The 13,624-nt window shown below is 49.3% G+C and overlaps 5 protein-coding genes across 5 annotated transcripts; 1 reads left to right on the top strand and 4 right to left on the bottom strand.

Moving 5' to 3' along the window:
• Positions 1 to 29: 29 nt before the first annotated feature.
• STEHIDRAFT_122222 (uncharacterized protein) lies at positions 30 to 829 on the bottom strand. Its single transcript, XM_007305073.1, has 4 exons — positions 673 to 829; positions 542 to 611; positions 326 to 463; positions 30 to 254 (listed from the first exon to the last, which is right to left on the bottom strand). Exons 1-4 carry the CDS (start codon positions 741 to 743, stop codon positions 168 to 170), a joined length of 366 nt encoding a protein of 121 aa, XP_007305135.1. The 5' UTR covers positions 744 to 829; the 3' UTR covers positions 30 to 167.
• A 254-nt stretch (positions 830 to 1,083) lies between these two features.
• Positions 1,084 to 2,263, bottom strand: STEHIDRAFT_169215 (NAD-P-binding protein; the record flags this gene model as incomplete). The annotated part of the gene is made up of 4 exons (XM_007305074.1): positions 1,084 to 1,322; positions 1,388 to 2,011; positions 2,067 to 2,179; positions 2,244 to 2,263. The coding sequence occupies 4 exons, from the start codon at positions 2,261 to 2,263 to the stop codon at positions 1,162 to 1,164; spliced, it is 918 nt and encodes a 305-aa protein (XP_007305136.1). The 3' UTR covers positions 1,084 to 1,161.
• An 888-nt stretch (positions 2,264 to 3,151) lies between these two features.
• STEHIDRAFT_169216 (uncharacterized protein) lies at positions 3,152 to 5,442 on the bottom strand. Its single transcript, XM_007305075.1, has 7 exons — positions 5,237 to 5,442; positions 5,123 to 5,154; positions 4,949 to 5,026; positions 4,796 to 4,873; positions 4,455 to 4,738; positions 4,237 to 4,385; positions 3,152 to 4,179 (listed from the first exon to the last, which is right to left on the bottom strand). The coding sequence occupies exons 1-7, from the start codon at positions 5,319 to 5,321 to the stop codon at positions 3,320 to 3,322; spliced, it is 1,566 nt and encodes a 521-aa protein (XP_007305137.1). The 5' UTR covers positions 5,322 to 5,442; the 3' UTR covers positions 3,152 to 3,319.
• An 889-nt stretch (positions 5,443 to 6,331) lies between these two features.
• On the top strand, positions 6,332 to 7,476 carry STEHIDRAFT_111790 (uncharacterized protein; the record flags this gene model as incomplete). Its single annotated transcript, XM_007305076.1, has 4 exons — positions 6,332 to 6,373; positions 6,426 to 6,818; positions 7,036 to 7,233; positions 7,330 to 7,476. The coding sequence occupies 4 exons, from the start codon at positions 6,332 to 6,334 to the stop codon at positions 7,474 to 7,476; spliced, it is 780 nt and encodes a 259-aa protein (XP_007305138.1).
• A 723-nt stretch (positions 7,477 to 8,199) lies between these two features.
• STEHIDRAFT_157807 (alcohol oxidase) lies at positions 8,200 to 13,507 on the bottom strand (the record flags this gene model as incomplete). Its single annotated transcript, XM_007305077.1, has 26 exons — positions 8,200 to 8,237; positions 8,303 to 8,329; positions 8,381 to 8,456; positions 8,523 to 8,578; positions 8,641 to 8,673; positions 8,738 to 8,930; positions 8,992 to 9,045; positions 9,131 to 9,368; positions 9,425 to 9,503; positions 9,565 to 9,713; positions 9,800 to 9,960; positions 10,016 to 10,084; positions 10,139 to 10,150; positions 10,230 to 10,247; positions 10,298 to 10,356; positions 10,410 to 10,483; positions 10,924 to 10,973; positions 11,052 to 11,196; positions 11,267 to 11,311; positions 12,602 to 12,715; positions 12,769 to 12,838; positions 12,905 to 12,978; positions 13,041 to 13,146; positions 13,205 to 13,304; positions 13,358 to 13,365; positions 13,444 to 13,507. 26 exons carry the CDS (start codon positions 13,505 to 13,507, stop codon positions 8,200 to 8,202), a joined length of 2,112 nt encoding a protein of 703 aa, XP_007305139.1.
• Between the last annotated feature and the right edge of the window lie 117 nt (positions 13,508 to 13,624).

Consider the following 13,624-nt stretch of genomic DNA (forward strand, 5'->3'; position numbering starts at 1 on the left):
TCGGCTCATCTTACTTTGGTTCGACTAAATGGGCAACATGGATATTATCTCGCACAAACATATGCCATACAGTGTGACAGTCCCAACAGAGAGTTCATAGAAGGCTCAGATATACATCAGCGTGTACAGCGATCTCTTTACGACCTTTGTTGCTATCGTTTACAGCGCTATTTCTCGAACTTGATATCGTTCTCTCCGACGAGGAACATCACCTCATCCCTTTTCATGAACTTCAACTCGTCAGGAACTACATTCTGTTCAGAAGACATTTCAGTGAGTCAAGCTTAGAAATCGTTGGAGCAAGGTGTTCAAAAAAGAAATTCACCTGCTGGTACTCCTCTCCTCCGAACACAGCCAAAAGGTCCTTGAGATCGTTGACGTAGAATTCGGCGGCACCGTCGTACGGCCCAATAGGTAGCCCAAGAGCGGCAACTGTTTCAGATTCCTTCGAGAGGATATGAAACTGCATTGATAGGGGTTGTTCGCGTCGATGATAGTGAGACACAGTTTTATGATGGTGCGGGATGGAGGATGGACGTACCTGACTGTACCGCACGAGATTGGTCTGAACGGACTTCACTGAGCTGAAGAGCTTGCCGTGGTTGTTACTCCTGTGACAAGTACGGTCGAGTTGGCAAACGACAAGGAATGCCTGAAAAAGAGAAGGCTCACCAGTATTCGCTAAACTCCTCCTTAGACATCCCCTCCTTCCGCTTCATCAAACACATAACTCTGATGGACATTGTGATATGTATAATAGAGTTAGATGTTGCGAGACACTAGTACTCAGGCCGCGCTGATTTTTATAGGCTAGCGATCTGTTAGTGTCCCGCACCCCACGATAGATGTGCCGCCGACACCCTTATCTTAAGTGAAAATGCTCGCCCGGAGATCGACATTGTACAAAGATGGGACCATAGCGGACAATAGATGGATCGGGATGGCACAGGTGCACTTCGACTGAAGTGCGGATGTCTGGACCACACTTGACACTATATTGATTCCGGACAGAGGCGCCTCGGAGGCGTCGATATCAGGTTAGTACGGCCCAGACACATACACCGGCCCTATGAGCGTCTCGCACGGAAATGCATTTGTTGAAGCAGATACGATCATATAGAAGAGTAGAAAGGGTGCGCCACACAGCAGTGAAGAGACCAATCAACCAAACAAACCAGATAATTGACGCCCCGACGTCTTCCAGGCCTCATAGTAGATCGACAGCCCATCTCCGAAACCCAGCTTCTTGGGTTGCCACCCGAGCAGCGTCTTCGCAAGATAGGGTCTCATAAGGACTGTGCTCGCAAGGGCTCTTTCCCAATCTAAAGAACAAAAAACAAACGGAGTAGTGAGATACACCGCTTTCTGAGACGCCGATTCCACATACCGTTGGATGGGTCTGCATAACTGACTGAACCCTTCACTCCCGCTAAGACGAATATCCTCTCAAAGACATCGTCCAATCCCTCCGTCTGATCGTTCGCCGCATCGAAGACCATTCCTCCTACCAGCATCGATTTCTCCACAACCCTGACATAAAGGTCCGCCAAATCATCCGGATGAATTAACGAAACACGTCCACCAGGCTTTCCATACCATTCTACCTTTCCCGTCTCCGCCTTCTCGAACAAGGTCGCCGACAATGAACCCGAGTACCCGTACAACATACCGGGTCGAACCACGATACCATTCAAGATCTCGTTCTTGATGATCTTTTGGTCGAACTCTTGACGCCAGGCTACGAGAGAGGGAGCAACTGATAGAGGGGAGGTGTCGGAGACGAGGTTGACGCGATCGTCGCCGTGAACCCAACAGCCGCTAGTGTAGACGTAGGAGAGTTTCGGGATGGAGTTCGGTCGGAGGTCGCGAGCGGCAGCGGTGATAGCTTCGTAGACTGACGGCCCTACGTCGAGGATTTGGGGGCCACCGATACATTCGACGACAACATCAATGGAGCGGATGATGGATATCCACGCGTCCGGCTTCGAGGCTTCTCCCAAGACGGGGATGACTGGAAAGGTTCGGGTTAGAATGAGAAATGAAGCGCGATGAACAAGGAGGCATACTTTCTGCAGCTTTCAGGGCCTGCGCCTGGGACTCCTTGCGAATCAACCCATAGACTGTGTGGCCTGCTCTACTGAGCGCTTGGGCCGTGGGCCACCCAATAAATCCTGTAACTCTATTGGGGGAAAACGACGCGCATTCAGTGGGGGACTCGTACAAGGTCACTCGATGAAACATACCCGAGTACAAGAACTTTCATCGTCAGATGAGGGATGAAATAAAAGTAAAAATGAGAAGGATTGGCAGTTTTTATACGATGTTTCTCACAACGGTTGTAAGCATGATGCACTTCTAGTCGCGCAACACACAGCTGTCGAAGGCCCATCTGGCTCAGGACACACCTCAGTAAGCATGGTTGAACGATGTCCGACTCGGATAAGCAGTCTTTGAGCTGACGAATCCGAAGCTGATTCAGGAATTGCCCGTCCAGAAGAGATCCATAACTGGATAGTCTCAATGGCGAGCGTAAACTTCAATGGTAGGATGAGCTGCCTAAGCAGGGAATCTCTCTTATCGGTCCCGCCTCAAGAAGGGCACGACGATTCAGATGACTGAGCCTTGCGTGACAGAGCGAGTTCTGTGGAGGCTCCCAGGTTGACTAACGTCGAGATAGCTTCTCGGGAAGGAAACTTCCATAAAGGAATAAGATCTTATGATATCTGGTAAGAAGGTCGTACAACACTCACCCACTGTATTTGGCTCGGGTCGAGTCGTAGATTCACAACTTTTTACGAACTTGTTGCACACCCACTCTCCGCCACTTCCTGCCAAAAGCGAAGTTTGATAGGCAAAGAAACATACGAAGCCCCGAGACTGAGGTTGGTAAGGAGAAGAGTATCGTTGGAGAGCAGTCCTTCGTACTATCGTGCTCAAGTTCTCGATCAGGTCGTGGTTTGTAACAAAGGCAGAACGGCGGCAGCGCTTGGGCAGCACGGAACTGGGGGCCGACAGTATTCCTACACTTTCCGAGTGGCACCACTACGGGTTGTTTGCGTCTGTGGCCCACCTGCCCTTTCGCTGCAATATTTACACTGTTCAGTTATCATCCCGCAGAAAGATTGCAGACGTGCAGATAATTATCGGTGGTACTGCATCAAATTCGATTGGTACCGTGGTATATGCAATAGAACAGCACGAGACAGTGTCGCGGTAAGCAAGTAACATAGTAGGGTGTGTAAGAATAAGTATCTCTGGATGTCCTATATGAATCAGATCGTTGTCAGTATCCTCAAACGTGGCCTTGTACACATCATAATTAAGGAATCCTCCACATCGCAATCCCAGCTCTCTCCTTATCTACTTCCTTTCTCACTTCCTTACTCTTCCCACTTCTCACAGCACCCGCGAGCAGTAACCTCAGTGCATCCTTCAACGATTCCTTCTTCGCCTCTGAGGAGCTTCCATTAACCGAATTGTCGCCATCTGGGTCGGGAGTAGCCCCGACCTCGCCATCCGAGTTCTTCGGTAACACGACCCTGTCCCACTCCACACAAACATCCAAAAACTCGAACAAAACGCTTACGGTCCCTTCGAAACTCCCAATATTTTCTTCCTTTCTTTCCGCTCCTGCAGATGCGCCCTTGACGGGACTCTCATCATCCGGGATTTCCACGTCCCAGATCTCCTCTAATGTCATCCCATCCCACGCAACCAAAGGTGCCCCGAGCCTCACTGGTACAACCACCGTTGGACACCCGTTGAGCAGCTGGTAGTACATCACCGACTCGTTAGGTCTCTGTGACGACGTCCACAGCCCTGCTCGATGGGGTTTAAGAGCGATGACGGTAATGAGGAGTCGCCGAGGTGGCGAAGGTGGCAGAGGCGTGAGGGTCGGAGGAGGCGAGGGCGTACGCGACGTAGCTGCGACGTCGGGGGAGGTCGATGGGTTGGGTGAGGGAGACCTGGACAGGGAATGGAGGTGAGGAAGTTGGGAGGAGAAAGAGGAAACTTTGTGCGTGTAAGTCGAGAGCTTGAGACGAGAGTGGTGCTCGTGTTTGTCCTTGGACGTGGAATCGTCGTCTTTGTGTTCTGCACCAGGCTCTTTGGGTGGCGCTGTGGCGAAAGATATGACAAGGGCGGACTCCCGCAATATAGCTTGGCCGACCTCGTAGTCACCTGAAAATTCAATCACAGTTAAGACTTGCAGCCCACGAATCGACTCGAGAGGCTTACCAGACAAAAATGGTCCATGACAGAAGATGATGTCGGGCTTCATGGATCGGGGTATAATAGGGCGCCTGCCGCTAGCGAAAAGATACGGCGAAAACCAACCCTTCTCGATCGCCAAATAGTCCTTCACAGTAGCAAACAGGGACGAATCTCTGTAAATTTCCTCAATCAGCAACGTTCCTCCGGTCGAGACGTACAAAAATCGAGCCAAGCAACTCAACTCATGCAAGCTACTCCTGTAAAATCCAATCGCCGCATCTCCCACGAGATGTTTGTATGGCAATGTGATCAACATGCTTTTGATCGCAGTAGTCTCTAGCCTCTTTGAATGCACTGGTATCATATGCTTAATAGGGTGCCCAATGACGAGATCGTCCGCGAGTTTGGTTGTAAGCTCAAAACCAGTGTGCATGCCGATTTCTATGATGATGGAGTCGCCGATAGCGGTCACGATGGCGTCCGAGATGGGGTACATGACGGGTGCTGCAACTGCTGCGACTCCACCCTGACAATTCGATGGAGGTGAGTGCCTTTACCTGCGCGATGTTATGTGGAGACTTACTGTTCCTGCGATGACCATGTGGACCGCTAGATCTCGAAACCTGATGCAGGGCAACAATAAGGGCGAGGAATCGCCCCACTAAAATTGAAAGATTGGTAGTGAAGAAAACAATATAAGCCTCCGATGATTTATGGAAGAAATTGGAAAACTCGCCGGAGAAAGACACAAGACAGTCGTCCCTGCTGCTTTCATCGTTTCATAGGACGACATCACAATCCTTCCGGTCATGGACTATGTACATTAATAGCAAAGCAGAAGATTCGTCATCAGTGGTTGGTTCAGAACCGGAACTGAAGCCATAATGAAGGATACGACTGTAGTACTTACACCCGCCAGCTTCCTGACGATCCATGGAGCAGCTGAAGATGATTGCTCATTGTGAGACTTTAGCTTCGATCTGGGTAGCATTGTTTGGAACAGCGATTGAGGAAAGCGACTTACCTTTCTCGTGCTCCGCATCCTCGATCGATGCAGGATCAATCGGTCCAAGAGGGCAGATAGTGGTATCCGTGGGAGGAGCACTCATTTTATCTCGTCGAATTTTCGGACTTGGCAAGGAGAGATCTGAGAAAGCGGAAAGAAACTAGAGATTTGCTTGTGGTGATAGGTTGTGGATAAGAACGGTTCAAAATGCAGCAGAGACGAGCATTGCTCACAGCGCAATCACAGCGTCCAGGAACAGATGGAATGTGTGACGGTCGCCACCGCCACGGGCCGCCAAAAGAATTCGAACTCAATCGGCGGTTTGCGTGGTTTGACCGTCTACTAAACATCTAAAGTTCAACGTTCATCGACGTCCATCGAGTCCTGCCTTGTCTCTTCGTAGTGGAATAAGCCTACAAACGGCAAGCATGAGCTCACTGCTCCTCTCTGAATATTCTCTTACGTGTTCTCACCTATTTTTCGCTCGACAGTGTGCCTTCCTTCCCCGCCACGACTACTCCTATCTGCCTAACCTAGACATCAGAAGCCATCCACTCATACTCGTCGAGTAGTGATCTGCAACGATCGAGGCGCGCTGTCTCTTTCCTTGTGGAGGACCGAAGTCATTTCTGCGTTTCTTGGAGCTATACCTTTGGTTCAATTCACCCCTTGAGCCTACACCACCAGCTCAAACGGCTTTCCTCTTCATAGCTGGCACGCGTCTCAACGCAGTCTTCTTGAGGTGGAAGTTCTCTTTGTGCTCGATTCATCTGGTGTCTGTAGGTTCTCACTGGCTCTTTCCCAGCCATCTAGGTGCTTATGAAACAGTTTGCCTCTCTCATCTCGCAGTGTTCATCACGTCACGAGTCTACTCATCGCTGAGGTCTGTCACGTCATATCACCCCTCTAATTCATGTGCTGAAATGAGGGTCACTCGTCAATACTATCTGTGGGTCAGAGGTATTACCAAGACCGTATGTATCCACGTCCCTCGCGCCAACGTTCCCGCGGTATTATACGGTACCCTTCCTGATATGTATACAGATCATCCACGACCCAAGACCCATATTCCCTTTGTCTACGCGAACCATCCTTCGTCGTAGTCTCTCAACCATGTCGTCAAAAAACGTTGTTGTCGTTGGTGGCCACGGAAAGGTGCGATTCCTCGGTTTACTTGCATGTATCAATTTTTCCCCTGCCGACGCAGACTTGGCGCACACATTTACCTCAACAGGTCGCCCTCAAGTTGCAGTCCCTTATTCACCAACAACACAACATGACCTCCATCATCCGTTCCTCCTCTCAAATAACCGACCTTCAAGCTATATCCCCCTCGATCAAAACCCTCGTTCTCTCACTCGAAGACTCCCCTGTGTCTGATTTCACCCAAGCCTTCCAAGACGCTGACGCCGATGTTGTAGTGTTTTCGGCTGGTGCAGGAGGTCAGGGCGGAGATGAAAGGACGAAGAAAGTGGACTATGAGGGGGCTGTCAAAGTGTTCGATGCCATCGATGGTTTGCCTGAGGAGAGAAGGCAAAAGACGAGGTTGGTGATTGTGAGTGGCATAGATCTGAATCCAGATGCCGTGCCAGAACATTATGTGAGTACATACTTTCGCCAATGGCCCAGATCTTCCCATTCTATTTCACAACTATTCTCGGTGTGTGTATGTCTCCTCTAGAATCTCATACTGGCATGAGATCTATTTAGCATCACATCTTTTGCGGCGCTCGCCGCATATCTCTCAGACTCTCCCGAGTTCACTGATAATATACAGCAACTTACTGATACACTTTTACTTTCACTCATCACCACAGGACGAAAAAGACAAGGAAATCTCCACCAGCACTCGCGCGGCCATTGGAACCTATATGCAGTACAAATACCTCGCCGATAAGAACCTTACCGCCCGCTCCTCCTTCCCCTGGTTCATACTTCGACCGTCGTGGCTGAGCAATGAGCCTGGCACGGGAAAAGCGAGCATCGGAAGGACGCATTTGTACCCGCTGCTTTCGGTACGTATTAATTCGTTTCCTTACATTGCTTCCACTGTTGTCAATGCTTTAGACCCGAGTATCCATTACGAACCTGACGTGTCTTGTTATTCACAGAGAGACGATCTTGCGGAAGTGTTAAAGGCGGTGATCGAAAATCCAGACGCGAAGGGTTTGGCCATGGATATCGTGGGAGGCGAAGAGCCGATTGCGGAGGGAGTGGAGAGGTTTGTCAAGAAGGGTGTGAGCGACTGGTTAGATTGAGTGTAGAACAATGGGATCACTTGTTTGGTGAAGATATATCTGAAGCACTCCGTCACTGTAACTGCTTCTCAGTTTGCATCAGTCGTTCCGTTGAATATTTGTAAAAAGGTCAAGCTGGGAATGCCAACTTGTATATTCTTTGAGTACACTCGAAACTCACCATCAGTAACTTCCGCCCTTAGCGGTAGGACTTATCTAAAACTGTCAATGGCTATGTTAGGTGAGGGGTTGACCTTGCCGATGGCAAGGTTTTGTGTATTCATGAAGCCATCATCAATAGTGACTGAACACTTCACACGCAGGAATCTCAACACATTGGATACATCTCCCAAAATCACTTTTGCCCCTCTCTTCCGCCGGCCGCACTTCTACCAGTACCTTTGGATCCTATCCTGTTATCTCCTTGAAATCACGGCTCACAAATGGAACGCACAAGCATGTCGTCTGCATGTGTTATTATTTGTATTTGCCCGCATTCCTGTCACTTCACTTTCACTACTTTGCCAGACATCCTCGAACAGCCAACCGACCTCCTTGGTCCATTGTTCCTCTAATTTCAGCGCTTCAACTGCTGAACCATGGATCTAGAGCATGAGGCCTGACCGCCTAGTGCTCTTCGTTCACCTATGAGTACACAACAATCTCAGGCGAACAATCACAATCGGATGTCCATGCATCTTGACAACAGATCAAGAAAGAAGTCACAACGAGTCAGAAATCCCATCACTTCAGACGGAGCTCGGCATTCACGATGTCCGCGGCTACGAAATGCGATCAGGTTAATATTTTTCCGTATAAGCAGTCCAGCAGCGACTGATCCACCGACCTTGTTCCGCAATTGCATACACCGCAGCTATGTATTCCTTTGAGCAGCCGAATGGGTATCACGGTAGTCCGAACTTACCTTGAGTGTGAACCGCAATCTGGAGGGGCGTGATCGAGAGATCAACAACACGAATGTTCGATGTACCGCCGTAAACCTATACAAATCCGCGTGGTGAGTGAGGAGTGTTCTGGCATAGTAGTCAAGAACTGAGTTCCCGAACCTTCAACGAAGAATCAACAACGCCTCCCTTGTTCTCAGGCAGCATAGATAAGCTTCCTGTCGTGTCTATAATCCTGTAAGAAAACGAAGGCTCTTCTATCAGGAAATCAAGTACGTACGCCAAGTGGTGGAAAGGCTACTAGCGACATGGGCTGAAAAGACGCGGAACAAGAATAAGTTAAATCAAGTAAAGCCCGCTGAACAAAACAGGCGTACCTCGAACGTCCTCTTCTGATCGAATCTCGGGGCCAGGGAGAACTTCTGCGACGGTGAGCTCCGAAAACGGACTAGTGTGGGCCACTTTGCGAACAAACTTAAACATTTCTACGAGTATGTCCAGGTCTATTTCTTCTTCGAGATAGTGAGGATCAATTACAGGAGGGCCACGAGGATCAGCAGACCCAATGTGCTGCAGGGCGCAGACGAGTAGGTGAGTGATACATCACCACGACGATAACGACAAAACGCACAACTGTGCCCCTGGACCACGGATGGCTAAGAGTAGGTAGAATAGTTATGAAGAGCTTGGAAAAGTCTAGACCAAAGTCAGACATGAGCCAATCTTATCGACGATACCAATAAATGCTTCGAGATTGCTTCGAGACATACCAGTTTGACGACGAAAAAAGGAAAAAATATAGCTTCGCAGTCAGGAACATTAGGGTCCCTTAAGGCTTCTAGTTGCAGTTGCCATTGCTCCTTCAAGCCCGGGGATCTCTCGGTCGTGTCTTCTGCGAGTTTTGCGGCCTGCTTCTCGATTATACCGGCTGAATTTTCCGAGAACTGATCAATCGGAAGGAATGACAATCCAGAAAATACAAGGGAGAGAGGAAATTGGATCAAAGGACTAGGGAATCCAGGTTATATATTGGAGATACTTCACAATTATTAATGTTGACTTACAATTTTCCCATAGCCTTCGCCGCAATTTCCGGGTTTCTCAAGCTATCCAGCGTAGCGATTCCAGCATCTTCACGCATCTCTGCAAGTTATAGTATCAATACCATGTGGGTAAACGGTGTCCCAGGTGAGAGAACACGAACCGAATATAAGACCACCGTGAGATAGGTGCTCCTGGACGTTGGTATTACCGACCGACGGTAGATGATGCTGAACCGGGATACCAAACGAGTCCAGAATACGCTCGTCTCCAATGCCACTCAGCTCCAAAATTTGAGGAGATTTGACGACTCTAATAAAAAGATACCACACATGAACATCATGTCAACTATTCAACCACATAAAAGACTTTCCCTGCGGATATTACGACTTCCTTACGGGCGTGAAACTGATATACCGTTCCTCCGTGTTCGAATTCTACACCAGTGGCGGTGATGAGACCAGATGAGACCATGCTTCTTGGTGGTCGTAATCTTCAGAACATATGCCTCAGTGAGTACAGCCAAGTTCGGCCGATCCATGACTGGTAACAGATAACCCTGAGAACGGTGTGAGGCTAGATGTCTTACAAGACCACAAGAGCATATAGCTTACGGAGACAGAATAGGAGCGCATATTGGTGCTCGGATCGATCACCGATGTCGACTTCCAAGTTCCAGCAGTCTGGATATTTCGTCAGTTGTGCACGAGGAAGGATGATCGGTAACGTGGACTGACATTTCCGCTCATCTGGCCCAAACAAACATTTCTCAGAGTAAAATCGAGCGATTAGGCAATTAAAAACGACTGCATCGTCTATGGTCCTTACACCGTATTTGTCAAAGCTCTACATGCAACGTGATTACTTATTCTCCAAAGCAATACAGTACGGTCTACCTGTTGGAAAGCATACTCGACGCCGGTCACGGACTTGGGGAAAGAGACGATGACGGGACCTGTGAGGTTAATGAGTTGCGATATCAGAAAGAAGCATCGTCGGGAGGCTGACCATCTTGCCCAACCGAGTCAGCATTGTACCGATCCACGTAGGGACCATCAGGCACTTCGGAGGGTGCAATGAAGCTGAGACACATCAGCAAGATAGCACGCGTCTGGACCAGACCGTACAGATGCTCTCCAGAGTACCCAGCGCTCCAGGACACCGTCTGTCTCCAGAACAGCGACGGGTATCCAGGTGTCTATCTGGATGCAGGATGACCATCCAGAGCATCTCCAGACACTTCTCCAGCAACCGTTCCAGTCACAATATATATTCAAAATGACATATTTTCGTCCAGATACACACTGCTACTATATATTGGGCCGCTTAGAATCGCGCCATGGCCCAAATCCTGATCCTTATCCTACTGAGAATCATTCCTAGTCCATGAAACCCCCGCAAAAGACTGAATAACTCGCATCGATCTATACAAACGGGTACAGAAAAACAGCGGGAAAGTTTCATATACGAAACAAATATAATCAGACGAGTACATGACGACGAAAGAAAAGAGACAACGTACCGGTACGACGGCCCAGAAAGGATGGACTTCATGAGTGGCACATGAGTCTGCTAACGGTTGAAAACACAACCGCGCACTGGACGTTGCGTGCACATAGGCAGTCATGAGGGTGACCAGAGAGCACGCACCTGTTGCAGGGACAGCTCTTTTGATAGAGTGAATATCATATAAAAAGGTACCGTCAACGTACATGCTCCAGCTGTATCGTCGTGCGAGATTGCTGTGTAGCGGCCTGCAGACTTGATGACCTGGAGTGTGCAGTGGTAGTGTTTGCTGTGGTCATGTGAGCGCGTTAGCGGGTGGTGGAACAGATGAGTCAAGTGGGAAAGAAGAGATAACGCACACTTCATCTCTGACGAGAAGGGCATTCGACGGCGGTGATGACGTACTGCAGCAGACACGCAGTGCGGGCTGGTCGAGAGGAAGGCGGGGTAAAAGAGGTGCGCACATTCCATTATGCGTATAACTTGGTCACGCGTGAGGCCCAGCGCGTGTGTGATATCGTTGCTGTAGATGTAGGAGCGCACGATCACTGTCTCTAGACCTAAACTGAACATAAAGAGGTTGATCAGGGAGTTCACAGAAATGCACACAAACATATAGTAGCCCATGAAATGAGAAACCATCATAATGGAAACAAATTACGCAAAGTCGAATATCACAAAGGTCGACAAGGAAAAGTAAGATCGGGAGGGGGAGGCAACATCGCAAAGGTAAACGAGTCAAATCATTGAATGCGTACCTTGCTATCCTCCGTGCAGCATCATACTTACACTTATGAATACCCTCTGCGCCCCCAAGGGCCCTCACCGAGGACCCGAAAACACGCATACAAGATATCACGCAGGGCCGTCGAGGTTTACGTGGAGGGACCGATATTTTTTTGTTGTTCTCACCACATCGTAGTTACGAGGTCTGTGAAAGGGGAGAGAGACTAGGTCTGCGCCGTAGATGGAAGAGTAATGGGGGAGCAGGGAGAATGAGGAAGGCGGAGGCAGGAAACGCGAGGCTGCAAGACGAGACGCGACAAGTGTTTTGAAACTCAGCTCGTTGGTTTCCCACGGACAGTCACATGCGGTCCGCGCTCTCCTCGCTCCTGAGATTTGAGACCCGCTCGTATTCCCAGTCCATGCTCTCCTCCCCGTTCTCTTCACCAACTGTTCGCTCCGGCTCCCTGTCAGTTCTGCCGGATCCCTTTCTCCCATCATCGAGCCCTCCAGCTTCATCGAGCAAGAAATTGGATACAGCAGTCTTTATTCCGGAGCAGTGTGTTACTCCAAAGACGAAGTAATCGCGCGTCGGAGATTGTGATGGGGTTTGAAGCATGAAGTTGCATGGGTGGTGGACAGGGGAGATGATGTCAGGTGTTATGAGGCGAGTGTGAGAACTTCACTAGGTGTATTGGGAGTACCGGCTTCTGCGAGCACCTTCCCCTCGCACGAGAATCGTGTGCGAGCTGAGCGTGTTGCAGGCACGATATAGTCATTGTTATATATAGGCTTTTTGTTGCCTCTATGCCATACCATCACTCTTATGTACCATTGTCTTATCACTCCATTGTGAATGAGTGCTTAGAGATGCCGAAGTCACTGACACAACGTAGTTGTGTAAAGGTGCTACATAGGTGCAACTCGACTGGTAGAGTAACAAAATAAACCGGCACGTCGTGCAAAAGTACTGGTATCTGGAGACGCTGGGTGAAAGTGCCCATGTCTGGACGAGCTGGCTCCAGCTCTCCAGAGAGCTCAGCCACTCCAGGGGCTTCCAGACGCCACAGCGGCGTGTTGTCTTGCTGATGCAATGCAGTCAGTCGGTGCGCATCATGGGTCCCATATATTCTCTCACCTTTCTGCTTTCTTTGAATACTTGTAGAACGTATCCCAGCTCCAGCCAACATTGCCTAGTTTCTCCAACGCTGCACATCAGATAGTCATGTGAGTTTAGTAGCGTAGGCAAGAGCATAATTTTAGGAAGCCAATACCGTCGATATCCTCACGTTGAGGACGATTCCAAGCTAGAAAATTCATCGCAGAACTCCCACCGAGTCCCTTTCCTCTGCAAATCATTTCAAGAAACTTCAGGAAAACGGCCATAATTTGGAGTAGAACAGGGCCCACCGGTTCCAAATACCCGTCGTATTACCCAGTTTGGCTTGAGGAGTAGTCTTAAAGGCCCAGTCGTACTCAGGGACCATTATCTGCTTGAGCCATGCGGCGGGAGTGACTGTCAATGGTACAACTTCAGACTCAGAATCAACGAGGTTATCGAGAGGGGTACGCACGAACGACTGGATCGTTGAAATGAGCCTTCCCGGCTTCGAGGATCAGTACTGAACATTGCGCATGTTCTGTCAGCCTAGAAGCCAAACATAATCCGGCAGTCTTGCAAGATGTAAGTTAACAAACAGGGGCGCGTCACAGTAGGAGACGCTCACTCCACCACCTATTCCATGAACAGATCGCGGACATAGTCTTCAGTCAAGACGTACTGGAGAAACGAACAACGATGCATTTCACGAACCGATGATAATTACATCGAACAGTCGGTCGGAAACCTGACCGATGTTTGCTAGTTTGTCTGCCATTGAGCGTGGAAACGAGAGGGGAAGATTACACAGGGCGGGCGCCACAGGTAATGGTATGTTATGGTACTTAAAGGCGCTCTTGCGCTGTACTTGAGGTCTGGAAGCACCGGAACATCG

This window comes from Stereum hirsutum (genome assembly GCF_000264905.1).
Source record: "Stereum hirsutum FP-91666 SS1 unplaced genomic scaffold STEHIscaffold_8, whole genome shotgun sequence".
Classification (NCBI taxonomy): Eukaryota; Fungi; Basidiomycota; class Agaricomycetes; order Russulales; family Stereaceae; genus Stereum; species Stereum hirsutum.